General features: G+C 40.7%; 2 protein-coding genes across 2 annotated transcripts; both read right to left on the bottom strand.

Moving 5' to 3' along the window:
• Nucleotides 1-4,054: 4,054 nt before the first annotated feature.
• Nucleotides 4,055-17,115, bottom strand: LOC136443852 (inositol 1,4,5-trisphosphate receptor type 2-like). Its single transcript, XM_066441219.1, has 16 exons — nucleotides 17,107-17,115; nucleotides 16,886-16,966; nucleotides 16,326-16,391; nucleotides 15,821-15,929; nucleotides 15,206-15,324; nucleotides 14,654-14,819; nucleotides 14,097-14,229; nucleotides 12,113-12,316; nucleotides 10,491-10,587; nucleotides 9,569-9,692; nucleotides 8,932-9,107; nucleotides 8,096-8,245; nucleotides 7,116-7,193; nucleotides 6,613-6,732; nucleotides 5,877-6,011; nucleotides 4,055-5,351 (listed from the first exon to the last, which is right to left on the bottom strand). The coding sequence occupies exons 1-16, from the start codon at nucleotides 17,113-17,115 to the stop codon at nucleotides 5,220-5,222; spliced, it is 1,899 nt and encodes a 632-aa protein (XP_066297316.1). The 3' UTR covers nucleotides 4,055-5,219.
• A 3,331-nt stretch (nucleotides 17,116-20,446) lies between these two features.
• LOC136443851 (uncharacterized) lies at nucleotides 20,447-25,829 on the bottom strand. Its single transcript, XM_066441218.1, has 11 exons — nucleotides 25,824-25,829; nucleotides 25,390-25,494; nucleotides 25,070-25,141; nucleotides 24,590-24,719; nucleotides 23,771-23,909; nucleotides 23,293-23,368; nucleotides 22,779-22,855; nucleotides 22,179-22,335; nucleotides 21,556-21,653; nucleotides 21,123-21,222; nucleotides 20,447-20,656 (listed from the first exon to the last, which is right to left on the bottom strand). The coding sequence occupies exons 1-11, from the start codon at nucleotides 25,827-25,829 to the stop codon at nucleotides 20,447-20,449; spliced, it is 1,170 nt and encodes a 389-aa protein (XP_066297315.1).
• Nucleotides 25,830-27,708: the final 1,879 nt, after the last annotated feature.

The following is a 27,708-nucleotide window of genomic DNA, read 5'->3' as shown; positions in this document are numbered from 1 at the left end:
ATTTTGTAATAAGGCCACACCAATTTTATTTGTCATTGGTGTCATGGGTGTAACTGGATTTTTCCAAATCCGAGACCCTTCATAAATTTAGACTTTGACTAAAGTTGTGTCCTCTTCCTCCTGACCTAATATAATGACTGGATTTTTTCCAATCTTTGACTCTTCCAGAATGTAATTTAGACTTTTGGCTTATACTGTGTCCCTTTCCCCATTACCTTATACAACATTTAGAAATATATTAGAGTGAAAAGAAGAAATCATCATTCGATGTCTGGTCAGAACGTATCGCAAAGGCCAACTAGCCATAAATAGGACCCAAGCAACCCCACGGAACATGCAGCCAGGATACTCCGCTAAGCCAGAATAAGTTTAACATCTTTTCACATATAAACAACTATTGGATTTACATGCACAATACATGGATGTTACATAGACGTATATAAGTAGCTTAAGGCGAAGAGTGAAGACTGATGAAAAATATGGTACCATTCTATGAACAATTTTCTACAACAGCGAGAAAGACGTTAGAGTGAAACTAGCGAGAAAGACGTTACAGTAAAAAGAGAAAGTAACTATTGATGGATATGTGTCATTTCACTACCGACCAGTCTGCAGGACCTCGGTGGTTAGGAAGGTTTAAAAAAGTATTGTCAGAGACTCATTAGTTGGACACATGAAACAAAACAACTCATTTACACCATGTCAACACGGCTTCCCATCCGGAAGATCTACTGTGACACAAAGGTTGGAATGTCTAGATACGTGGACAGAATGGCTTGACAGGGGTCTACCATTGGATGCAGTTCATCTACACTTTCGAAAAGCTTTCGATTCAGGTCCAATCAAGAGACTTATAGCCAAAGTTGAAAGCTACGGATGCATTGGAAACTGCTTAAAGTGGATTGGCTCCTTGCTTGAAAACAGTATGTGCCAATGGGTCTATGTCAGGTTTAGTTGAGGTGCTCAGTGGGGTCCCCCATTTCACCATTCACGGCTAAGCTTTGAGGGACAATTTACCCTACTGTGTAAAGAGAAAAGATGAAAAGTAGAAGAGCTGAACAAAGACAATGGTATATAAGGGAGCAAGTTCAGCGGTGAAACTACGACTGGTTCAGACGGTATAAATTAAATCATTGAGGCAGCACAGTGAACCGGCGAGCCATTGTCGACCGAGAGTTATAGGAAACAACAGATTAAAAAAAAAAGTAAGCCTGTGTATGTGACATTTATGGAACACCATGTGAATATAATGCTTTGAAAGACACTAAACACTCAGCGGTGAAATTACTGACTGCCATGGCGTTAACATCCAGCAAACCCGTCTAGCTAAGCTGAACCAGCCCCCACTGAGCCAGAGGCACAGTCCCCGAAGTCTGGGTTTCCAAGAGGCTGGACAGCTGGGAGAATAACCCTGACTAACACACCCTGAGTAAGCTGGATGTTCTGCCATGACAAGCAGGAAATTTCAACCGACAAAGAAATGACGCGTTGGTCTTTGCTCTATCGCCATCGCTTGGTTCAGTGCACTAGTGTTTTGTAGTAAGCGATAGAGAATAGAAGACTTAACTAGCATATCTAGAAGACTAAGTGTAAAATGGTGCCCCAGTATGCTAGTGTTTTGTGACGAGTCTGCTCTGAATGGTCGTGTGGCCTGCTCTGCGACCAAAATGTAAAAGCGGTTCCATGGCTCTTTCACCATGACGCTACGAAGCGTCTAGTGAGTAGACATCGTCAAACATTAAGAGCCATACCATAGTGGAGAGAACGTGCCGCAACAAGCATGACACCGGCACGGAGCACGAAGGGTCTCGAATATTGACCACTGCAATCACAATAGGAAGATGGGCCATAATTAAACATGGTCGTGCTATGAATAGATCACACCCTAAACTGGCCAACCAAGATGGAGTCATTCGGCTAACTGAGGAGAGCTATGCTGAGAATGGTGGTCTGAGAATGGCGGCCACACAACACATTGCCGTGAACCCACCATCCCACTGACAAAGACGACGAAAATTGACAAAGCTGTCGCCTGAACCGCCACCCATAATAGCTCTACAACCTCTAGACAATATTTGCGAAGCATGACTGAGGTTGAGTAATGATGAACGAAGGCACAAAACACGGACGCCGAAGCTACGGCAGCTTCAAGGTCTAGCAAAAACATGGCGTCACATGCAGGCATTTACCGAGATCCGGCTGACAGACTCACCAACAAGACGAACATTTCCACGAAATTACCGACTCAACATCCACCCATGATAGTTCTACATGGGCTATAGAACGTCTTGAGCACATTTGTGGGCGATAAATGGGGTAAAAATGCGACGGCGAAGCGAAAGACAGACCGCATGACACCACACCACGAAAACGCCTGGTCTGCAAACGAGCGCTAAAGCCTGCATGACACATAGTTCCACATCACACACCACTCGTTCATATCCATCCGCGGTGTAGTTTCAGCGTGCGTCACTAAATAGATTGTCATGACAATAATTATACACAACTGATGTCCTATGTCAAAACCTCAAAGACGAAATTCCGTTTTTGCGGTTCTCCGATGTATGATGGCTGTCTAAAACTCTGCACTATTTTATGTCGGAACTGAATCGATCAGAAGTTTGGGAGATGTGTAAGCACGGTGCTGAGGCTCGTTGAGGGTTTAATGAATGCTACAACATTTTACAGAATTGTTGCTATGGTTGTAGTTTTACATGTCTGTGTAGAAGCGGTTTTGCGCAAGAGAAGTGCCTACATTTACGGGTTACGAACTTCCAAACCAGCTGTTACAACCACGAAAATTGAGCGATTCACAGAACACTATACTCCTTGCAGACCCTCCTTCCCAGAGGGCAGTTCTTTGGAAAGAGCGTCACATGACGTCATGTAGAGAAACTTCTGCAGAAAGTAGTTACGTCATCACCAGGCCAAACTAGGACTACAGGCCTACCTCACGGTTTGCGCATTTCTACGGAAGTTTGGCGTAAAACCTCCATTAAAAATGAAGCATAGTTTTTACTCTGGATGATGTATGGGGATATGTCTCAAAATCACCTGGATGAATTGCGATGGTATTTTCTTTACTTATTTATTTGGGTAGGCCATATTGATTGGGTTATATGAATGACACCCTCTAGGGACACCATAAACAGATGCGAGCGGGCAAATAAAAAAAGTTGGGCAAAAAAGTTGCCTTACTGAAATCTACGTGGTCAGATAGGATGAACGAAACTAAACACACAGGATGGTTTACCAAAATATCGGTTCTTCGTTTTTGTTGCTTCAAAACTTCTTCTTCGACTTTGAATTGGACTTTGGCATGCTACGATATAAGTATCCGTTTTCCGAATATTTGTCTCAATTTACAGCATCTTTTTCTTTTGCAGCCGTTTTATTTTTACCGTTTAACGTTACAGTATGGCCGAAAACGTTTATTCTTGGAAACGGACGAAAATTGATGCGTGCTTAAATGTCATACGTATAATCAACATGGCTTAAGTGGTGGTTAAGTCAATCTTGGGCAACCTGGGCAGCAGCAATTCTTTTTAAATATAATTGGTCCTGAAAGTGCTTTGGTCTTTATTTCTAGGTGGCAGGATAGGTGTTGACAATGACATGAATGGTGAAATGGTGCAAATTCGGGGCTCCTAGCAGGTTTCTGTGGACCTGCAGGGTCGTTCCTCATTTTTGTGTTTTTGTTTCTGGCGGAATATCATAAGAACCTCTGGGCGAATTGCGACGATATTTGGTACGTGGGTAGGTGTTAACCTGACCATTTGAACATGACTGTGAGCCCTCTGGTACTGCAGCAGCAATTAGAAAAAATATATCTTTGATGTTGGACGCACTGTGGTCCTGATTTTTAGGTGACAAATGCATGGGTGGTGTAAATTTTGGCTTATAGCAGGTTGCTGTGGAACTGCAATATCTTTTTTTAGTATACTGTATAAGTTGGTAGTCTAAATGTGTTACAGACCTTTAAGATGTAAATACTGACATATCCATACGTGAATACAGTGCCAAAAGGAGTAAAGAAGAGACTTGAGACCCTGGGTGTAGACAGACCATTTTTTAAATTTTATTCTGTTAAGTACAAAGTCTGAAATGTAACCTGCTATTCGGGAAATCTAGCAAGAAACAACAGGTCCACAGGGGCATAATAAAGTATTTTTACAACTTCCATAGTCTGTAAAGAACATACATTTTTATGACACATTGTTAATAAAGGTTAACATTATTTGGCGAATATATGAGGTCATTAAAGTCTTACTTGTAGATAACCATACATAATAATTTAAGTGTTACACATATTTCAACATAATTCTTTAAATATTTGATATAGCTATATTTAAATTTAAAGTTCATTTATGATAGCGATAAGTAACAATCAGAACAAATTTACTGCTGAACTGAATAGTCAGCGCTGAGACCCGAGAGGCCTCATACTCACTTATCACTTAATTTATAGCATACATGTATAATGGACAAGTTCCGTGCATTGTCAATGAACTTACAATGCTAGATAAAAATTCAAATTATGACCTATATGCTGCATGCAATATGACTGGGAGGAAAACTTCAAGATGTATTCCCTGTATTAACTCCAAGAATCTATGTGTACAAAGGTACAAACATTTCCCCCAGAGTCTATTCTAAATAGATGATAAACTTGATATTCAAATCTAGCATCATTTAAAAAAATTGCCTTGGGCATGTTCATGTTATAAGTACAAATATTATCTTGAAAACATAGAACTGGGATGTATTCAAAGTAACTCCCAGAAACATGTGTGTACAAAGGTACAAACTTTTTTAAATAGTTGATATATTCCAATCCAGCATTAGTTTTAAAAATCTCAGAACCAAGAAATTTGATTGGTGTTGCCTTAGCATTATCTTTAAGATCCGAGGAAAAAAGTCCAATTGACCTAAAATGCATTTTGATTACGATAAGGAATACTTTTTGCTGTCGATACAACATTAGCTGAGGGAGGATCTATTAGGTAAGGTCTCTAAAATGAAACTAAAAAGCAGTGTCCTCCCTAGGAATACTGTTTGCTGACAGATACAACATTAGCTGTGGGAGGATCTATTAAGTAAGGTCTCACCAATGAAGCTAAAATGCAGTGTCTTCCCCTGACGTGCTAGACTTGACGGTGAGTGCCGAGTTGTGGGAGGATCTATAAGGTAAGGTCTCTCCGATGAAACTAATGATGAAACTAAAAAGCAGTGTCCTCCCCGGAGGTGCTAGACTTGACGGTGAGTGCCGGCGTGTGGGCGGAGTCTGCTCGATGCTTCTCCTCCCACTCTCGCTGCTTCATCTTCTCCTCCTGGCGACGCTTCTGGGCATCCTGCAACCACAGAAATCGTATTTGATAAACCTTCAAGTTCAAGAGACAACTTACTATTTTTCTTAACAGTATCATCAGGTGTTTATGTGCAAAGTATTAACTGTAAATGCAGAAATGTCCGCGGTGGTTTTATGTTCGCAGTTTTTGCAGTAAGCTCTTTGCCGCGAACTTAAAACCACCACAAATTTTTGGTCGACCCCCTTCCCCCATGCTTACTATTGTCACAAACGTGAAGTTAAAACTACTGCAAACACTCCATTTTCTCACTACCGCGAAATTAAATGCATTTACAGTATATCTTTTGATGTACATCACTTAATGAAAAACTCAGGTTACAAAATATTTCCTCAAAGCTAAACTTAAATAAAGTAATCCGTATCTCTGTTACATTTTATCTGACCCTTACCTCTTCCCTCATGACCTCAATGAAAAGCAGCCTGCAGGCTGATTTGAGCTTTTCATGAATAAAGGTTCAAACAAACAAACAAACAAAACAACAGCACAACAACAGGATTTTGTACAGACCTCCTCCTTTTGCCTCTTGACCAGTTGGTCCACCTGCAGGACCAGGTTGTCCAGTTTGGAGTCGTAGGCGTCTTTCTTGTTGTCTAGGCTCAAGGCACGGTTCACGGGAAAGAACTCGTATGCTTCATTTTGCATCTGTATAAGCAACACACAGGATCGATCAGTAACCGTCTTCAAAGGTACTGGCCAAGAAGTTTACAGAAAAGATGATGGTTTAGACTTGGAATCCAAATAGCTGCAACTTTGTTTCCAAACTTTTGGGCTGCACCAAAGGCAAGTCATTTTGAGCCAGAGAAAAGTGGGTCGGGGCAGTAGATTTTTCATGTACTTGCCCAATAGGGCAAATGACTTTTTGAAACCTTATTACATAAGTTATAATTATCCAACCCTTGGCAGTTAAGGGAACATTGTCACTGTTGGTGTCAGTGGGATTAGAGCCGGGAATTTAATATTTACCTGAGTTTAGCGACATGAAACTCAATGTGTGTACAGATTATGGGGCTCCTAGATATTAATTTTGAAGGAAGCAGTGATTGGTTACAGTACAAGTATCAGTGGGAAGAAATGATGATACAATGTATTCACCAGCATAGCGACTTAGAACTCTATGGCGGTGTGTACAGAGTGTGCGGGTCTGTACAGTATTGGTCTGTACACACTCAACAGAAATTCCTTTTGAAAGAGACAGTGACAGAGGCTTTGTGAGTGTCAACGAGGAAAAGGGATGATATTTTACCAGTTTAGCGACATGGAACTCGATAGCGGTGTACTGGGTCTCGTTGGTCTCATCCAGGTGGATGAAGAAGAACAGGTAGGACCACATGTTGTGTTCGTTCTTCACATGCCGTCGAAAGCCCTGGGACAGACACAAAATTACACTTTAGATTCTCTAAATGAAAATTTCCTGTACAACAAATTCATTAAAGATAAATCAATAATTTTGTCTTGGATATGATGAGCTGTAATCAAGAAGGTTTTCAAGATCATGGAAACCTGGCTTCAACTTAAACTTAAAAACCCAGAACATGCAGACTTTTACTGTTCACTCACTCAGCAAAATGTTGACACTCATCAATCTCATAACCTCCTTGATGTTGTAGACAAAAAATGAAAATTAGAATTTTTTTCAAGTTACTGAGTATCTAAAGTTCTTCAATTAAATGTATATGAGGTACATTAAAACAATACATGTATTAAGAATACAGTTGCCAGAAAAAAAAAGCTGTTTGAAATTCCGACCTTCCCAAACCGCTCAAAGTCGTAGTTTGTCCTTCCACAGATGAAACAGATGTTGGCCATGTCAAAGTCAGCTTGCCACTGGGACAAAAGAATAAGACAACTCAAAGTCAAGCTCACGACTACCAAATAGAATGTTTAAAGCTCTAATTATCACACAAAGTCCCCATAAATTACTGTTTATTTTTGCCACATTTTAGAACGTATAATAGTACCCGTACTGTGAATTAGGAAGTGGATATTATTTGTGAAAAAGTTAACACATCTAACCCTTGTGAAGTTAAACACAAGCTTAGTGACCAGTGACACAAATATTACTCATTGACAAGTTTTCCTAAAATGATGGAAACACATAATTTCAAGAGATCCCCCAAACATGAAGATGAACAATGCTATTTTGCCAAGGTGTTACAACAATGCCAGTTTGCAAAGGTGTTACAAAAATGCCAGTTTGCTTAGAAGTTACAAGAATACCAATTTGCTAAAAAGTTACAACAATGACAGTTTGCTAAGAAGTTACAACAACCAGTTTGATAAGAAGTTACAACAATGCCAGTTTGCCAAGAAGTCACAGCTGCAATGCCAGTTTTCAGAGGTGTATTACGACAATGCGAGCTTGCTAACAAGTTACAACAATGTGAGTTTAATTTCCCCCAAAAAGTTACAACAATTTCTCCAAGACACTACAACACTAAGTCTTTCATGCCGATTCGCTACAACTCTAGACTGGCAAGGTTTAGGCTACTTCTATCACCCAAATCACCCATTTTTTTAGTTTACCTTCTTGTTCCGCAAAGAGACGAATCCCCCCACCACTATACCAAAGATGAGTCGGAGTCCGACCATGATCAGCGTTACCCAGAAGGCCATGTACCAGAACAGTCGAAGGGCGTACGCAACAAACGTTACCCCCGGCGGAGGCAGGATCGCCTAGAGAGCGGCGCGAGACAAAAATGGGGAGCAAAATTAGGCGAAATCCGTACCTTTTTGTTCCTAAGGGCCACAAAGGCGTCCACTATCATGCCAAAGACAATGCGGAGGCCGATCGTGGTGACTATGACCCAGAAGGTCAGGTCCCATAGCAGTTTGATGGCATAGTCCTCGAAAGTTACCCAAGATGGCGGGATGAGGGGCTAGGAGATAGAATGAGGTAACAAGGTCGTCAAAAAGGGGACTTAAAACGTTAAGATTTTTTAAAGATTTTTTCCAATGAAATGATTGGGCTACAGAAAGATAGTTGTGAAGATAGATTTAAACTTTTTTAAAAAGGGTTTACAGATATTTTGTGTTCCTAATCCTGCAATTATACTTCACATAAATCTATAAATAACGTCAAGGTAATCACTGGAGGAATCTAAGATATCATTTTATTTTGTTTTTTTTCCAAGGCTAAACAAAATGAATGCAATGAAGTATATTGAAACTTTTTTGCCATTTTTTGGGGTTCAAAGACCTGCGGTTATATTCTACATGCCTTTTTTCAATGTAAATGTATGAAATGAATACAAGGTCTTCACAAGAGGGCAAAAACAACTGTTACAGCAAAAACAAATTTTGTGTTTTCAAGGCGGGGGCTACAGAGTGATACTTTAGGTATTTCAAAAAACTGATATGTGATTTTAGTTCAAAATCCTGAAATTGCATTTAGCAGATTCTATTTTGGCTGGTTGGGCAACAGTTGCAGACTAACTTGCCGTATGTTTAACACCATAGTCAGAAATAGAATAGAATACAACAGTATTTTTTCAACTAAAAAACTCACAGTTAAGACTATATTTCAACAGATATTAAATGTCCAATGTACAATATATGTACTTACTTTATGGAGGTTTTCCATCAGACCGTAACGCATTGTGGACACGAAGCACTGTCCCAGAGACTCACAGAACTGGCCCTTCTCCTCATTGAAGTGGCCTCTGAAGAAGGCAAAGCCGATCACGGCGTAGATATAGATAAAGATGATGGCCAGAACACACACCCACAACAGAGATCTCCCTGGAAATGGATAAGATTATGTAAGATAAAAATATAACGTATTAAGTCAGACACACACACGGATACACACACACACACACACACACACACACACACACACACACACACACACACACAACAGCGATATCCCTGAGAATGGATAAAAATATAAGTATGGTCAGACACACATACACCGAATCACACACACAGATACACACACACATGCACATGCACACCTGCACAGACATACAGATAGACACACACACATACACACATACACACACACACACACACACACACAGATGCAAACACACACATGTCAAAAACATGACATTCCTCTCTAAACTTAAGGTGAAATCACATTTAATATGTATCAAAGCAACAAACCGACCATTGAAAATAACAGCTGGAAAGACTCAGGATATTCAGCAAACAAACAGACTTTCCAGTTAACAAACAAACAGACAGACAAACCGACGAACCGTTGAGTGTGACCGAGGAGATGACCCTGATGAGCAGCTGGTTCTTGACGGCGATGTGGATGAGGTGGAAGCAGAAGAAGTAGCCGTAGAACACTGTCCCCAGGATGGAGAAGATCAGGTAGGCCTGGGCAACGGAACATGTAATGTTTGATATTATCTAGTACATAAAAATGGAGATATTGTTTTGGGCATGTTTGTGTGTGTGTGTCTGACAGTGTGTGTGTGTGTGTGCAGTGTTTGTGATTCGGGAATTTTTGTAGTCAGCATACCCCGGTAACTCAAGAACCTCTGGAATGATTACAATAATATTTGGTATGTGGGTATACGGTTGGGCAGACAAAGGTCAAGGTCAATTTTGGGCCCCATGGTATGTGACCTAACTGTAGGGCTAAGATACCACACATAATAATGCAGGTTCATTCATTCGTTCAGAATCTTTTAGTGCCTAGTTGCAGATAGGGCAACAAATTTCCTAGCTGTTTCAGTAGCAGGGTAAGTTTTTACAGGCACTGCCTTAAAACACGGGACCCCCAACAGATATACCTGGACAAGGGAACAAAAGTCATGTATTTCACTATTGACACCACACCAACTTAAATTCTTCTTAATTTATGTACAGCTTGCACAAAGTAGGACACTTTATCCTGTCCTTGGTACTGAAATGCCATCACAGGTAACAGTGTCACTTACTAACTCGGTACACCGAAGATTGAGCCAACACAGTGAAACCAGTCTGTGACAGGTTAAGTGTTTAAAAGTTCTAAACGGGAAGTATGCGGCTTCAGATGTTTTTGGGGGGACGACTGCGGTGTGAAAGATGTCGGTTTACTTGAGGAATGAACCCACTCTACTTTATACTCCTCACAAACTTGTTTGGTTAGGAAACAAGCAAATAAATGACAAAGTAAAAAAAAGTACATACCACATAGTACAGAGTCTTCAGACTGAACACTTGAATCTCGAGCTTGGAGACCCGCTGCTTCAGCGCATTCAGGATTTCTATGCCCAGGAAATTTTTGCTGGAAAAGGAACAGAGACTGATAAATATCATGAAATATAGTCCACACTACCCAGGAAGACCAGTAGGGTAGATTTATTAGAACTTTAATGATGAGGAAATCTGCTATATTTTTATAACCCTTACCTCTTCCCTGATGACCCCAATGAAAAGTGGCCTACAAGCCAAACAAACTGGTTCAAACAATTAACCATGATAACCATGATAAGGCAAAAGTTTAGATTTTAACTGTGCAATTGTTTTCGTTATGTTTTAGATTAATAATATCGCTGCAATATTAGTGGGCTGCAAGTCATTGTTTCATGCGGTTGTGATGCATAGACTATGTAGTAAGGACGTAATTCGGTTGTGTCCGCCCGCGAGTTCCTTACTGAATAAAATCATTTCTATCATGTTACAGGAGAGAAAACTATAACTCCTACCTGAACCATGCCTTGGTGTTGTTCCAGTCGGGCAGCCTGAGCCTGTTGATAATTATATATAACTCTTACCTGAACCAGGCCTTGGTGCTGTTCCAGTCGGGCAGCCTGAGCTTGTTGATAATTATATATATAACTCTTACCTGTTGATAATTATATAATTATATATATAACTCTTGATAATTATATATAACTCTTACCTGTTGATAATTATATAATTATATATATATTACTCTTACCTGAACCATGCCTTGGTGTTGTTCCAGTCCTGAGTCTGTTGATAATTATATATAACTCTTACCTGAACCATGCTTTGGTGTTGTTCCAGTCCTGAGCCTGTTGATATATAACTCCTACCTGAACCATGCCTTGGTGCTGTTCCAGTCGGGCAGCCTGAGCCTGTTGATAATTATATATAACTCTCACTTGAACCATGCCTTGGTGTTGTTCCAGTCAGGCAGCCTGAGCCTGTTAATGATTATATATAACCCTCACCTGAACCATGCCTTGGTGCTGTTCCAGTCGGGCAGCCTGAGCCTGTTGATAATTATATATAACTCTTACCTGAACCATGCCTTGGTGTTGTTCCAGCCTGAGCCTGTGATAATTATATATAACTCTTACCTGAACCATGCCTTGGTGTTGTTCCAGTCAGGCAGCCTGAGCCTGTTGATAATTATATATAACTCTTACCTGAACCATGCCTTGGTGTTGTTCCAGTCAGGCAGCCTGAGCCTGTTAATGATTATATATAACCCTCACCTGAACCATGCCTTGGTGTTGTTCCAGTCGGGCAGCCTGAGCCTGTTGATAATTATATATAACTCTCACCTGAACCATGCCTTGGTGTTGTTCCAGTCTGGCAGCCTGAGCCTGTTGATAATTATATATAACTCTTACCTGAACCATGCCTTGGTGTTGTTCCAGTCGGGCAGCCTGAGCCTGTTGATAATTATATATAACTCTCACCTGAACCATGCCTTGGTGTTGTTCCAGTCTGGCAGCCTGAGCCTGTTGATAATTATATATAACTCTTACCTGAACCATGCCTTGGTGTTGTTCCAGTCTGGCAGCCTGAGCCTGTTGATAATTATATATAACTCTTACCTGAACCATGCCTTGGTGTTGTTCCAGTCGGGCAGCCTGAGCCTGTTGGAGAGGAAGAAGCTGATCATGAGGCAGAAGGACAGGATGTTGTGGATCCCTCCCAGCACGTAGATGGTGACCTCGTACGGCCCGTTGTCCCGGCTCCACAGGATCCCGTGCGGCGTCTTCGGCTCGGGGCTCGCGCACGTCGCGTTTGCTCGGGTCCTGGAACGGGAGAACACCAATTACAAACACTGAAGCCGTGAAGGATGAAGGTTAGATACCCAGGAGTGAGTTCCCTTGCACTATTGTCGTAAACAATTACAAAATACTCTTAAAAAAGCATCTTTGGTTCAGGGCTCACGCACATAAAATGGGAAAACACAAATTACATGCATACACCAGCCTAAATGAAAGTGATATCGAACCAGTTTAGCTCACTGAAGAGCTATTCTTCCACTGGTCGACAGAGAAGACAGACGCTATATATCAAAGTTTTCAATGTACCAAAGAAATTCCCCTAGCTCTCTTTTGACATGCACAATTAACAGTAGACCACGGCTTAACGTCAAGTCATATTAGGACTGCAACCCTTTTTGGTAGCGTGCATGTCAGGTGAGCGACAGAGCCTTGTTTATCGAGAGGTCCGCGGACAGGAAGACCAAGTTATCCTGCAGAGAGACCTTGTCGCATTACAGGATTGGGCCACTACCTGGGGCATGAAATTCAACCCAAAGAAATGTAACACGATGTCCATAACGCGAAATAAGAACCCTCTCACCAGGATGTACGAGATGTGCGGCGAGTTACTCCAACAGACAGGAGAGGCCAAGTATCTCGGTGTCACATTAAGCCAGGACTTGAAATGGTCAACTCATGTTAACTCAACAGCCAAACGAGCAAACTACACACTAAATTTTCTCAGTAGGAATCTCCGCTTCTGCCCTCGACAAGTCCGCGAGACTGCATACTTCAGCCTTGTCCGCTCGTCCATGGAATATGCGGCAGTCGTCTGGGATCCTTTTCGGCAAAAGGACATCGATGCACTGGAGATGGTCAACAGACGTGCTGCCCGCTTCGTGACCAGCAACTACAGACGACAGGATGTCAGCGTTACAGCGCTCCTTCGGGACCTGAAATGGCCGTCACTCCAGACAAGACGTCATGACGCACGTCTGGTGATGATGTACAAGATCACAAACGGTCTTGTTGCTGTCCTGCCCACTCGTCTCACCCCAGCACACGCACGTACCCGTGCCAACCACGCTCATAAGTACAGAACCCTTCAACCCAAGTGTGACACTGCGAAATTCGCCTACTTTGCAAGGACAATACCTGAGTGGAACAACCTCTCCGCCCACGTAGTAGACAGCCCTTCACTGGACACCTTCAAGAGCAGGCTGCTGTCGTCACACCCGTAGCCCGGACACTGCAGCTACGCCTCACCCCGTCTGTGCGATACCCCTAATAGGGGGTTTACAGACTATTGAACTAGAACTAGAACTAGAGCCGGAACCAAACTCACGGCTCCTAGTTCCAGAGGCAGGGCCACTACACTACCAAAAATCTTTTTCTTATTCTTTCTTATTTTTGTCATTTTCTTATGTTGAGAAAGATTTTCTTATACAATGGAAAAACAAGAAAATTCAAGAAACCTTCTGGAAAGTCTGGTCTATGTCAACCATACACGAAGAATTTTTTTCTTAAGTTAACTTATATCAAGAAAGTTCAAGAAAGTATTTCTAGCATGCTGTTTTCCAATAAGAATTTTCTAGAAAAATAAGAAAATATTGCTTTCTCTGGCTTAATATAAGATTTGTTTTTTGTTTCCTCAACTTTTTATTCTTACAGATTCTTCCCATAAGTTATTTTTTCTAGAAAATTTGATTCAAATGATTTTTGGTAGTGTAACCACTGGACTATGCACGCTACCCTAAGATGAGTTACACTGATGAAGTTTAGATATCCAGGAGTGGCTTTGAGACTCATATCACTGCACACTAACCCATAGTGCTGAGGACATGGTGCGTTCCATGTGGACAACATGAAGATGTTGATGACCAGGGTCAGGAAAATGATGGCTCGGTTCCAGAACACTCTGCAAGGAAGGCACAGGACACATGTGACGCAAAATCTTCCTATTAGTATTAGCATTCACAGCCTTAAGCTAATTATGAATTACCCATTAGCAATGGATATCATACAAGCAATATCATACATTAAAATCAAATCATACATGTGCAAGATGACAAAAAATAAAATGTTTTTCTAATGATTTATGTCACAAATGGCCATTGCAAATTGTTGTTCAATTTTCTCAAGTTTAGGTTGTCAACCTTCAACTAGCAATAAACTTTATGTTTCAAAATATAGTTAATATCATGCATAATAGGGACTTGTGCTTTTGATCAGGCAAACAAAACTCGTCTAATTTTTGAAACCTTGTTTACAACATTCAACATCAAGTGAAGATTTGAATCTTAAAGATGGTTCTCAAATACGTTTTTTAATTCTCAATGTCTCTTGAAGTTTGGAGTTTCAAAGTTTAAAGCACTTACTCGCGTGCGATAAAGAACGCGGCCAGCTTGTGGGACCGGACCCAGGCCTGGTAGTTGATGTCCCTGCGGATGTCCTTCGACCAATCGATGAAGTCGCGGATCTTGTTGCTAGGCGACGAGCGATCCACGCTCCACTTCAGTTTCTCTTTCACCTCGTTCCGCAGAAGGTCCTGTACATGGATCATAGAGCAAACAAGTATTATTGCCTACATCACAGCTTTTTTCACACAATGTCCTTGGTAGGAATTTACAGGCAGTGCTGGTGACACATACCACTGTTATCATGACTCTCACTACCATCATAGTCAATTTCGATAATCATTTATTACTTCAAATTCTATTTTCATTACTAAAAATAAAACTGAGTCACTGCCATCATTTCCTATGTCTAGATACAAATTACAAGAGAATGACAAGTTGATCAAAAATACTGATATAACTGGTATAAGGATATACGACACCACTATAGGCCTTAGGGTCCTTCAAAGGCCTGCGTCAGTTCATCCTTGCACACAATAAGACATATAAAATGTGGCATGGAGTTTGCATGCCTCACCTTCTTTCTAATCCTGAAGTGCACCTTCTGAATCTCATTGTCTTTGATGACCTCCACGGACAACGTGTTTCCCTCGAAAAACGCCCATGCTTGCTTGGCGTCTTCAGTCTTCTGGAAATCTGCAACAAAAATGTGCCGTAAACTACTATAAAAAAAAATCTATGATCAGGATGTCTATAGCACCCTTAAGCTTGCCAAGTCGTTAATAGGTGTGAGGCCTTGCACTATCTTGGTTTCAGATTGCCTCTAGTGCTACAGTAATTTTTGTTTTTCACTCATAGTGTTGCGGTGTCATTATGACAGGGTGTTTGGCCCAGACCCCAGAAGCAACCACACTTATCAAAAAGAGTAGGGGTCCTTCCCGGTGTGAGTTGATGAAAACAATCTGTCAGAATGTGCAGCTTGTACTTGTCAGTACAAACCTGGTGTGTTACGCCATCAGGATGTTTATATAACGGGTATGCAATACAAACAAAGCAACAACAAAAATCGGGACCACACAATTACAGTGAAACTAATCCCTGCAAACTTAAAGCGATTTATAATAGTAAATGCCTGGGCACAGAATGGAACACCTGAGGCAAATTGAGTTCTATATTCGGTCATGTCAATTACCTTTTGGGTCGAGTGCACTGTCCAGGTCCAGAAACCGTTTGAGGATGTGGAAGAAAGTAAAGCCGAGGTGCTGCCAGCTTTTCTTCAACGTCTCGTCTGTGGTTTTCTTCTGTTATAAACAACATGAAAAAGTGAAGACATTGTAAAATGCTTTTTTGCAAAGTCATTCCCTTTTAGTCGTTAATGGCAATACGCTATGTCAATTGACAAGGGCTTAAGTTAAGTTAATGATGTTTCATCATTACTTAATTTTTAACTTACTTTGATGCAGTATTATCTGAAACAGCTTAGGTATATTGTATTCATATAAAGGACCTTGTTTATCTTGTTCAATTTTGAGGGGGATGGGGCATGGCATGATTAGCATGGACTAAGAAAAGGTGCTAGTAGTACAGGTAGCAGCTTTTTTATTAATTACGGAGAAGTCCTTGGATTCATGTGAATTTTGGCATGACCGTAACTGTAATAGTAACTATAGTGTGTGACTGTATATTAAGATACTTACCCGTTCCAAGTAACTGTCGACCAATGTTGCGTTGACAGCCTCCTCATCAAGCAGATCTTTGATTTCCTGTGAGACAAGAAAAAAACATTGTATAACAGACATAGGGTTTTGAAAATTTCCTGTTTTTACCAATTTCAACCGATCAAACTAAATTTTATTTCATGATCTTAGCAGCAAATGGCATAGCTTCTGAAATACAGCTTGTACAGTATATATTCTCCTTGGTTCTGAAATGCCATCTCCTGGCTAGAAAATCAATATTCCTGATGTTTTTACAGGTTTAGGCCACATCGATCTAGTTTCTTGTTTCTCAGATTTAAGATATTACAGCTGAACTGCAAGAACAACTTGGAAACAGAGCCTGAGGATGTGTTTATACCTTTGAGTTCACAGTTTTGAGGAGTGAATATAGCAGGCTTTCTGGGCCTATTTTTGGCTTGTAATACACTTTTGCTGATTACTTCTTTTTCATTTGTTTTTCCTGTCTTCTGCGCAGTTAAGTCCCCGCAAAAACAAATTAACTCATTGGTAACATTTATATTACCAATGACATCAGGTACCTTTGCCAGTGCTGCATCATTTGCGTTCTCCTCAATTATGACTTTAAGCAGGTTTCCAATGGAAGTTTTCAACTGCACAACCTGTGGGAAAAATAGCCAGAAAATTAAGCAATTGTCAATTTCTAGTACCATAGCAATGTTCTAGTGTGTAGAGTGCTTGCTTTGCTCATGGTAGTTTTTCCATGGCTTGATTCCCTGACCTTATACCAAAGACTTCAAACATAGTACATCCTGCTTCTCTTCCTAGCTCTTAGCACTGATGGAAAAGACTAATACATTGAAGTACACAGTGTCATATCTCAGGATATACATAAACTAAAAATGATGTCTTATGATAAAGTTTTCCATTGCATATAAGAAGAAAATTGTAAAATTTGTCTCTCACCGAAAGTTGGTCTGCTCCGTTGAACTTGGTTTCCCGCAGGATGAAGTTAATGTAGTCGATTGCCTTGGTGTCGAAAATGATGGCCTGGTTTTTGGAGTTTCCCTGGAAACATCAGTACACATAATTCACTTTAAATCTTGAAATGAATAATATATATATTTGCTGTGGTTTCATTTTTACAGTATTCATAAAGTCACAGCGAATATGTGTTTTTGTGCTACAGATAACTGTTAACAGTAATAGTATTGTTCTGACTGCAAAGTATATCTAGGCTAGAGTGCTTTACTGACCACTGCCATGAGGAAGAGTGTGTTGAAGTCTAGTTCTAAGCTATAGTTACAGGGAAGAGACAGCAACTCGCGTGGCAAATCCTATGCAGTGGCAGATCACTTGAAAGAAGTTGAGGGTGTGGCAGCTAACAGGACTTGATGGCAACTTCCTGTAAGGTTATAGACTAATTTGCTTACCACTGCGAGGTTGAAGAGAGTGTTGAAGATGCTGGTGACCAGTCTGACGTTCCCGCTGTTGATGTTGGAGTAGTGAAGCTGCAGGTACAGCGTGGTCTCCGCAACCAGGTTAAACGACTTCATGTTGTCGGGCTGTTCTCGGATGTAGTCCTGAAAAACAAATAAGAGGACGAACATAAATCAAAATTATGGCCTTGTGTTAGATTATTGACTCAGAATCCCTGTAAAAGTTCTGATTTTGAGTCCCTGGCAGGACCCAAAAGCTTTTGGGGTGTGGTCCTGAAACGAAATAAGAGGATGAACATGAATCAAAATGGTGGTCTTGTGGTAGGACTGTTGTCAGGGTCAGAATTCAAAGGTTTTGACTTTGAATCCCGAGCAGGTCTCAATGTTATGCTTTTGGAAAAGGCACTACACACCAATTTCCTCACTTGATAATGAGTACCTGGCTTTGGTTAGGGACGTCCTCCCAGATGGTACGTAAAAGAAGAGCTACCATGTTTGAGGAGAGCCATCCTTCAGGCATATCTAAGAGCCCACATGATGCTTTTTGATAAGAGTTGCATAGGGTTCATGACAAAAATATAGATTTCCCTCCTGGAAACTACTGAAAGGAAGACATTTTATTTGATGTTTGCCAAAAAGTGTTAAAAGTAAAGTAAAACTTCAAGTTAAGTTTAAAAGTAAAAGACCATATCTATAACACCTTGAAGTATTCATTGACATTACCCAGCAATATGGAGATGATGATTCTAAAAACTTAAGATGCCTCTGAATTCATACCTGTAACTTAGTGTGTTGAGCGTCACACATCATGCCTAGCACACGTAAGACCAGCTCGATGTTTCCGTCGTCTTCAAACAGAACCTCGTCAATTGGCTCCTCAAGCTCGTCAATCAGGTCATTATGCTCGGAGGACTGAAAAAAGGTAAAATATCAGTCATACTATGTCCAGTGTTCTTGCCAGGCCTTTTCAGCAGAGGGGCCCCCTATGCTGTGATTTGGACCCCCTATGCTGTGATCTGGACCCCTATGCTGTGTTTCAACCAGCATAGGAGTGTTTCTTTCTGGGACAAACCTTGTGACCCTTCATAAATCTTATAAAAAGTTCATATTTGGCTTCAGAATGAGGCTGTGACAGAGGAAAAACTCTACTTCACAAAATTTATCCCTCAAAATGCATGAAATAATGTCTCATTGGGTTATGAATTTACAAATTTTCCGGGAGAACATGCCGGACTCCCTACTCTGGTCACTCCATGCGTGACTTGCACCGCGTTACCTGACCCCTATGCTGTGAAAAAATCCTGGTGAGAACACTGATGTCCATTTCTGTTGAACCACAGTAGTGCAAAAGTAGATCACACTGTAGCAGAGGGCTTGGATCTCCACTGAGAGAGCAGCTGTAGCCTGAGGCAAACAGAATGGCCAGGGCAGCTGGTCTACAAAAGGACTTGAACCTGCACCAGTAGATTTGCCTTTCTCTTAGGAGTGACTGTCCATCACAGGCCACTGGTAATGGTGACTGTGTATCTTGAAAGTGCTGAGTGCTAAGCAGAGATATAGCAGAATGTACTATTTCTAAAATTTTGGGTTTCACTCAGTCAAGAGATGCATTTCAGCACCATGTGAATTTAACTGATGACCTGATATTTATCTCCATGAAAAATTGAGATATAGTTTTGGGTGTGTCTGTGTGTCTGTCTGTTTGTCTGTTTGTCTGTCTGTCTGTCTGTTTGTGTTTCCGAACCACTGTAGTCAGCATAACTCGAGAACCTCTTGATGGATTACAATGATATTTGGTATGTGGGCAGGTGTTATGAAGCCGAAATTCAAGGTCAATTTTGGGCCCCCTGGTATGTAACCTTGGTACTGCAGCAGAAATTCCATTTTTCTATCTCTTGCTGATGATTGAGCTGATACCACATGCAAAGCAAGCACTGACAGGTGCTGAGGTAAGAATGCTTTCAAAATAAGGTAATCTCGAAATGGTTGAAATGGTTCTATATTTACGGTCACCTCTTCTCTGCACATTCATGACAATGTGAATATTTGTTTCCATGTTTGAGTACTGTACTACAGAATGATAAATATTTCAACAGCAAACCCAATGCAAAATTAACTCACTGCAAAAATATGAAATCACAGTGAATTGAATTTGTACTTACCGCTGCATTGTCCACGACTACTTCAGTTGGTCCGTCAGCAGAGGTGGACGGTTCCCCCACATTTGCCTGGCTGGCACGAAGCAGCGCGTCTGCTGTCTGCTTCATCGATTTCAGCTCAATGCCACCATTGGCTGGTTCTGAACAAAAAGAAATCAATTTTAATGGCAAGACAAAAGTACTTACTACAAGTCCTTTGCAAGGTCACTGACATGTATTAGATATTTCTAGTCTTTTGCCTCCAGAAAAATGCCATCCTTGAAATTGTTAAAGCTTCATGTACAAAACCCTGAATATGGTCTGCGACTCTGCGTGCATGCCTTTTTCCCCAGGGCGTAATCAGCCATTTTAATTTTCCATATTTTCTAATCTGACTGCTCTAAATTAATAGAATATGAGTCATTCTGTTAATCTAAATACATTGACATAGTAAAACAAAACCACCATGCCAGTCAATTTCCTTGGGTTTGGGCCCAAAGGTGATAGAAAAAAAAACCCAATTGGGATTGTCTTGTTAACCTGTATCAAAAAAAAAAGATAAATTCTAAATCAGACCTGTCCCTTTCTGAGGAGTCTTTGCGGCCGGCGGAGTCGGCCAAGCAGGCCTGCTCTGTCCGTGTTCAGGTCTGCTGGCCGCTGCAGACTTCCTGGATTTGCTGGACTGGCCGCGCTTCCGGCCCGTCTTTATCCTGCCGCGGCCGCGGGCGCTCATGATGGACATCATGGAGGCTGTGCTGCCATGCCGCTTCACAGCCTGGAGAGGTCAAAGGAAAATGTGGTTCTTGAATCAGCACTTAAGATTTAATGAACCTGACTGACATTTTGATAACTACTCAGCTGTCTTCCTCATGAAAGTTTTAACCTTTAGCACACCGAAGTTGCCATTTGACACCCAATTTCCTATAGGTTACAAAGTTAGGCAGCAGGGAGAAGGCTAAATAGACTCTTTAACAGTTACTCCTTCCATGGTTGAGTTGCAGTAATAGAGTGGGACTAATTGCCACCAAGAACAGTAGGGGTATCTCCCAATTTGACTGGATCAAAACTATAGGTCTGATCCTATATAGTCCCTACTAATCAAAACATAGAAAACTTTCAGGCAGTGTACTGGGTATGCAAAGCACAAAACCAAAAAGAAACAGATACGGACTCCAGGAAGAATAGTGTTGCGAAAACAATACACTAATGGAGATCTGAATAAAATAAACAAACAAACTCACTGCCATGGCTGTTTTGCCGTCGATAACTGCCCTGCTGAGTGCCTTCTCCATCTCCATAGCCTTCTGCAGCTCTGCCTTGTGCTGGGCCTCCAGAAGTCGCCTGTGGAAATGGAAATAATTTTACACATTTTCATTCACTGTGAAGGAGAGTAACGTCCCTGTGATAGGACGTTAAATGGAGGTCCCGTGTTTGAGAGTAGCCACACCTCAAGCCCGTTAAAGAACCCACCACACGTATTGAAAAAGAATGGAAGCCTTTTCTGTGTTCATAGCCTTACAGTCCAATGGCCGCACCTGAACAGTTACTGTCATATTGAGGTCACTAGAGCACTGAAAGGTTGCCATTACACACAGATCCTTGTGATTTAGCCCCTCAAATTGTAAGCTCCTCAAAAACTTAAAAATACTAAGTTTGGTCAAAATCTATCTATACCTTTCTGTAGTGATGACTGCTGACAGTTCCATTCTTGACTTGAAGGCGGAAAACAGCATCTCTTCCCTGCTGCCTATGAAGAAGTCCATCAGGCAATCCTACCAGAGAAAAAACAACTCAAAATCATTGTCTATTATTTTACAGGGGAAAAAAATTAAGCTTGAAGTCTGTGCAGTTAAGATAGTTGGTAGTTAAGAAGGGAATAATTAGAATATCATGGTCATGATAGATCACACACAAAAAAAATTCCATTTAGTAGACAATGAGTGTTTTTTTCAGACACTGTGACAGTTTCTAAAATCTATGTCATTTGTGTAACACGTGTGCGACGACAAGACAACAACAGAGCGGGAGTGCGGAGCAGACAGGTTTAATACAACAGACTTCACAGACACATGATGGCGAACAAAGCCGTGACCTCATGAGTTATACCAATGATAATATAGGGTTGGTGCTATCCAGTTGTTTGAGCAACTGCATGTTTCAACTACTGCAGCAGCAGAAAACAGTGGACTACTACTACTACTAGTAGTTATCTTGCGTGATGTACACTGGTTAGAAGATAAACCCCTGTGCCATTCTGATTGGCAATAAAAAAGATGAGAGAAGAAGTAAAAAATTACCTGAACATGCTCATTTCCTCCGTACAGCATCGCAGCCAGCAGAGCCAGCACCTCTGCAATAAGGTCATCACTGTCACGTGATATCAGCGGCAGGATCTTCAACAGCGCTCCTTTGTCTGCAAGGGCCATCTGCACCTGCTTCAGGTGCTGGATTTTCCTAAATGTAAAGAAACAAAAAAATATCAAATGTCTTTTACCTGCTGTGATTCTATCTAGTAGTACAATCTAACAAAAATGCAGGCTTTGTTCAGTTGTATTTTGATTTTGTCGATGAAGGTTAGACATCCAGGTAATAAGATATGCTAAATAGCAGGTACTGAATTTTCCTAAATGTTTTTTACAGGCTGTTGGTCTATCTTTTATGTAACAAAAAAATTAAATGAAGGCACTATAATATAATTATATAATGATTAGTCAAGTTGTTAAAAGTCCCTCTCACACCATAATATGGTGTATACGTTGATACCCATTTCTGTTTTCTTAGCCCTTAGGTCCATGCAATACTACAGCAGGGAGCTAGTGCATTGTCACTTTTCCAAAAGTGATACTAGCAAACACTAAAAGTAAACTGAGTGCAGAAGACAAAAATTTGTGACAAACTTTTTGTTCTTCTTTGGGTACATTTCCCAGTTCCCCGGGAGCTTGCGTTCTTCATTGTGAATCATGGCACGGAGTAGCTACATGGTGAAGCAAAAAGGTTTGCTATCAGTCAACATTACATAGCATGTCTCTAACATTACACAGTCTGATACATTACAGACAAAGATGCTTTAAATTGGTAGAGGTAGCAACTTCCCAAAAGCAGTTTGTTTTGGAATTCCTCATACCTCATTTGCTATCTTGGTATTTGATCATCAGGGACAGTGATGGTGGTTTAACAGTGGTAGTTATTCTGCACCAGAAATTATGGTTTAAGCATAGTAGTTATTCAGCACCAAGGGCAGGGATGGTGGTTTAAGAGTCATAGTTTTTCAGCACCTAAGGGACAGGGATGGTGGTTTCCGTGTGAATGCCATTTAGCATCAGTGATTGCAGTGTCCCTGTGGTATGTGCACACTAGTATCTCCTCAGCAGAAGTAATTCAAAATCATATGTTCAATGTGATAACTCTCACCTGAAGGCACTTGATGTCCATTTTCTCCTGTTGAATCCTCTCCACAAGAGTTGACCTGTAGTTATTGGACGATATACTGCAAGAAACCAGCAACAAAGACACACGTTATGTAGTACTACTTGTTTATCATATTCTATGATGTAGTCCATAATAAAATTTAAGATTGATAGCATCCTGCTTCTCCTGAACCAAGAAGTCAGGGGTTCAATTCCCAACCTAGCCATCAGTGTTGTACTGAACCTTGAGGAGATGCCCTACACATGTGAGAAGTCACTAGTAAGGAGTTCAGGTTGTGGGGATTACAAGGTAGCCATGGTCCTTACCCCGGCCAACATCTTTTGCACAGCAGTCAGTTCGGAGATCAAACTCACAACCTATCAAATGCAAGGCAAACACTCTTCTCACCTCGGCCATTGCACAAGTCCATAATATCTGAATATGAGAACATTACTATATTGGTGTAGCCTGAATTACTCACTGTAGCTGCTCAATGAGTTTCTCTGCCATGGCATATCTTTCCTTTGGCGCAGTCTTGCTGAGGTCGATGAAACACTTGAGATGATCCTGAAACTCCTCAGCAAGCGGCAGCTCTTCACTGGCAACCTTGTCATTGTACTCTACATAGGGGAGAAATCACTGGTGTAAGTGCTGTGCAATTCTCTTTAACTACATTTCACACACACGCACACAGACAGACACAAAAAAAGATACACATGCAAACAAACACACACATGCACACACACACACACATACAGTTGCTCACCCTCATACAGACATACATGCACACAAACACACTAAGTCACAGACACACACAGACACACATACATGTACACACACACAGACACACACACAGACACACACACACACACACACATGCACACCACACACACACATACACACACAGACACACACACACACACACATGCACACCACACACACACACATACATACACACACAGACACACACATGCACACCACACACACAAACACACATATACACACACAGACACACACACACACATACAGTTGCTCACACTCATACAGACATACATGCACACACACACACACAGTCAGAGACACAAAAACACACATACACACATGTAAACACCCATCCACACACACACACACACATACACACAAAAACATACAGTTACACACACACACACACAAGCCAGAAACAAATAAACAAAAAATGTCCTACACATATCAATAGTGATGTTTCGCCTGTATGCCAAAACCAATTAATGAGATATGATAGTAAAAATGAATGTAAACTAAAAATGAATTTAAACCTTACCCCTGTCTGAAGGAAAGTCTATCTGTACTTGTACAGTGTTCTCTCCACAGTAGGCGAACATGCAGTTGTTGGCAAACGTGTTCAGCTGTTCATTCAGCTCCTCTTCTGATGAGTAGTAGCGCTCGTATTCCTTCAGACAGAAATAAAGAAATAATAAGAAACATTGTCTATAAGGAGAAATGATAACTTGATATGCCTAATAGCATGATAAATAATAGATGTCTCACTATCTCTTTTAGACTCTGTGATATTTTTCAACCTCTACAACAGACATCAGAAATAAGGACTTTTAAAATATTTTGGCTCCAAAAAGTCCCACAGCTAAATGTAACTTAGTAATACAGTTGCTAATATCTCTTCTAATCTTAAAACAACATACAAAACATATTGCCATATCCATGAGGTACTAATACATTTTCTGGCCCAACACTCTTTTACAGTAACTGTTATTGTTTTGTAAGCTTAAAGGTGTTTTAAAACCTTTTTGGCATCACTTCTGATGTCTTGCAGTTGTCCACCGCTTCCATATGTTGATTGAAAGTCTTCCATCACCTGAAACGTGGACAGGCACATGTAAGTTGCTGCATTCTATCATCACAGGTAAGGGATATGTTCTATGTCCTGTACTGTTAATAGCATCTCCACAAGCCAGTGAATAAAATAACTCGAAAGAAAAAGCAAGAAAGCCAAACAAGTTGGTAATGTTGCAACTCCGACTCACTGCTCCCATGTATGAAATTAACAAATCTCAGACATTTAAAAAATAATCAACTCTCACAAAACTTTTAAGTCCTACCTACCCTGACTGGTAGAGTTGCCACAGACAGGATGGAGGTCATACAGTTCACCATGTTCTTCTGGTGGGTCATGTTGGAAATCAGGGTCCCAACTCCGTCAATGAAGTTCTGAAAAAAAAGGAAATAATTCTGAATCAAGATGTACATGTAGTCATGGAATGAACTGACAAGCTAGGCTGCCTAGCTGCTTTTGGTACTGTACCAAAATGAGCATGAGTGTGCATTATTGATATCTATAGCTTAGCTTCAATTACAGTGAGACATATATATTCAGGTAGCAGCTTTTGGTTCTTTCACTTACAATATAATGTATGAAAAGAAACGGAGAATAACTCACTTAAAAGGAACTTTTGAATGAGAATCTGCTTCCTTATGAAACTGGCATTTTCTGTCCACAAAGTCATGTTCTTTTTATCAAAAACTCTTAAGTTTTTGACCTCCATTATTTACTAAAATTGAAAAAGGTCAGACTTAAAATGTGACTCACCAGGAGTGATTTTGCCATGAGGTCCACAATGTCAGCTTCCTCTGGATAGTTTTCTCGCTCAGGAGAGTAGTACTGTCTGAAGAACACCTACACATGAAAAATACAATGTTCGCATTATTAGACATCTACTAATCTTCAAGTTGTATGGTTGTATTATAAACTGACCCTTAGGCCACACCTGTTCAATTTAATTTCTTGGTTAACAGATTTTTATTTCAATTTTAGCACACAAAAAATCATGAAAACAGAAGGCTGGGTGAAAACTTGCACCTGACCCTGTTCACACCATGAAATTGTGTGCACCAAAGTAATTCTTCTGAGATTCTGTTTTCCAATCTTTTTCTGTTAACCAAGAAATAAATTGGTGTGGCCTTACCAGGCAAAAACATGCATGCAAATCAAGCATTGCAAACTGCTTTAGCTACAAATGTATCTGTGGAATACTTTCTTCATCTATTTATCAAACTTCTTATTCAAAGTTTAGTTCTTTCTTCCCAGTCAGGTAATGAAGTGAAATCATAATTTAAGTAATGGCCAGATTACATGTACATGTAGGTGCCCCACTAATGATAAAGTGTGTGTGTAACTTTACCTGCAGGAAAGGCATGATGGCCTCAAAGATGTAGTGCAGGGTGCCATGATTGGACAGGTCAGCTGACTCATCCCTGAAAACAAGAGGATAACATTTATCATTCTATTCCATCAATCGTACAAGTTTTATGTGAATGTATTGAATTAAAATCCTTGCCACACTTTTCAATGTGGACAGGACTCTTTTTCTGTTGCAGACCCAGGGCCACACAGGGGAGTAGTCCACTGGTGGTGGTGTGTAGTTTACTGTCACACTGAGCCAGGGGTGAGTGCCCAAGCAGATAAAGCATTCTACATTTTGTATCTTAAGTTTTGAACTGGTATGGACAGTATGACCAAGTCAGGGTTCGAACCCACGACCTCCAGAATGTAAAGTAATATGAACTTAAGCACTATGCCCACAGCACTTCATACATTGACATTGTCAAAACCCTAACAAAAGCAAGATCATCTAACAAAACCATGCAACAACCTGACCACACAGCACTTATATTATTCTAATGTTATCAAGCTTCTTGTTTGTTTCGATTTGGTGCCTTTTCAGATTGTAGAAAAAAGTGCCATTCAATGTCACATGCTTGGAATTTGAAAATACCTCTTAGATTTCTTCTTCTTCTTAGATTTCTTTCTCAGTCTTACAACCCTGAGAAAACACAGCATTTCGTTACCCTCAGACCAGAAAATTATGACTCTACTTCTACAGTGCAGTTAGGTCAGAGTTGCTTAAAGTATAGAGTCTATTTGCTTGTTTTGTATATTCACCATGCATGTGCAAATTATCATAAGAACCAACCAAGCAATACAGGCTTTTCGTATGATGTCATTTGTGCATGTTGAAGTACATGATTGTGTATTATACTAATGTACTACTTCAATATAGTTGCCGGGTGTAATCGAATTATAGTCATTTATAGGCAGTAGTAGTGGGCAACCTCAAGCCAACCGTAGACACTCATGCCGTATCTTCAGAAAAGACGCTATAGCCGCATAGTCTCTGTTTAATCCTAGAACAATAGTTGAAGTCACGTGAGGTCAAGCGAGGTCATGTAGTGCATTTAGACCTGTTCAAACTGCACTGTCATGTTATTTGCTGTACTGTGATTGGTTAAGCCACCAGGGCACTTTGCACCTGATCTTTATAAGACAGGACACACTGTACTTGGCTCATTCGAGAAAGCCCGAAACTAGTCTGGATGTGGGCTTGAATAAAGTCTTAAACAGAGACTATGCGGCTATAGCGTCTT

Source organism: Branchiostoma lanceolatum, chromosome 10, assembly GCF_035083965.1.
Source record: "Branchiostoma lanceolatum isolate klBraLanc5 chromosome 10, klBraLanc5.hap2, whole genome shotgun sequence".
In the NCBI taxonomy this organism is placed as follows: Eukaryota; Metazoa; Chordata; class Leptocardii; order Amphioxiformes; family Branchiostomatidae; genus Branchiostoma; species Branchiostoma lanceolatum.
The sequence above is the reverse complement of the archived record's forward strand: the minus strand, read 5'-3'. Positions and strand labels throughout refer to the sequence as shown.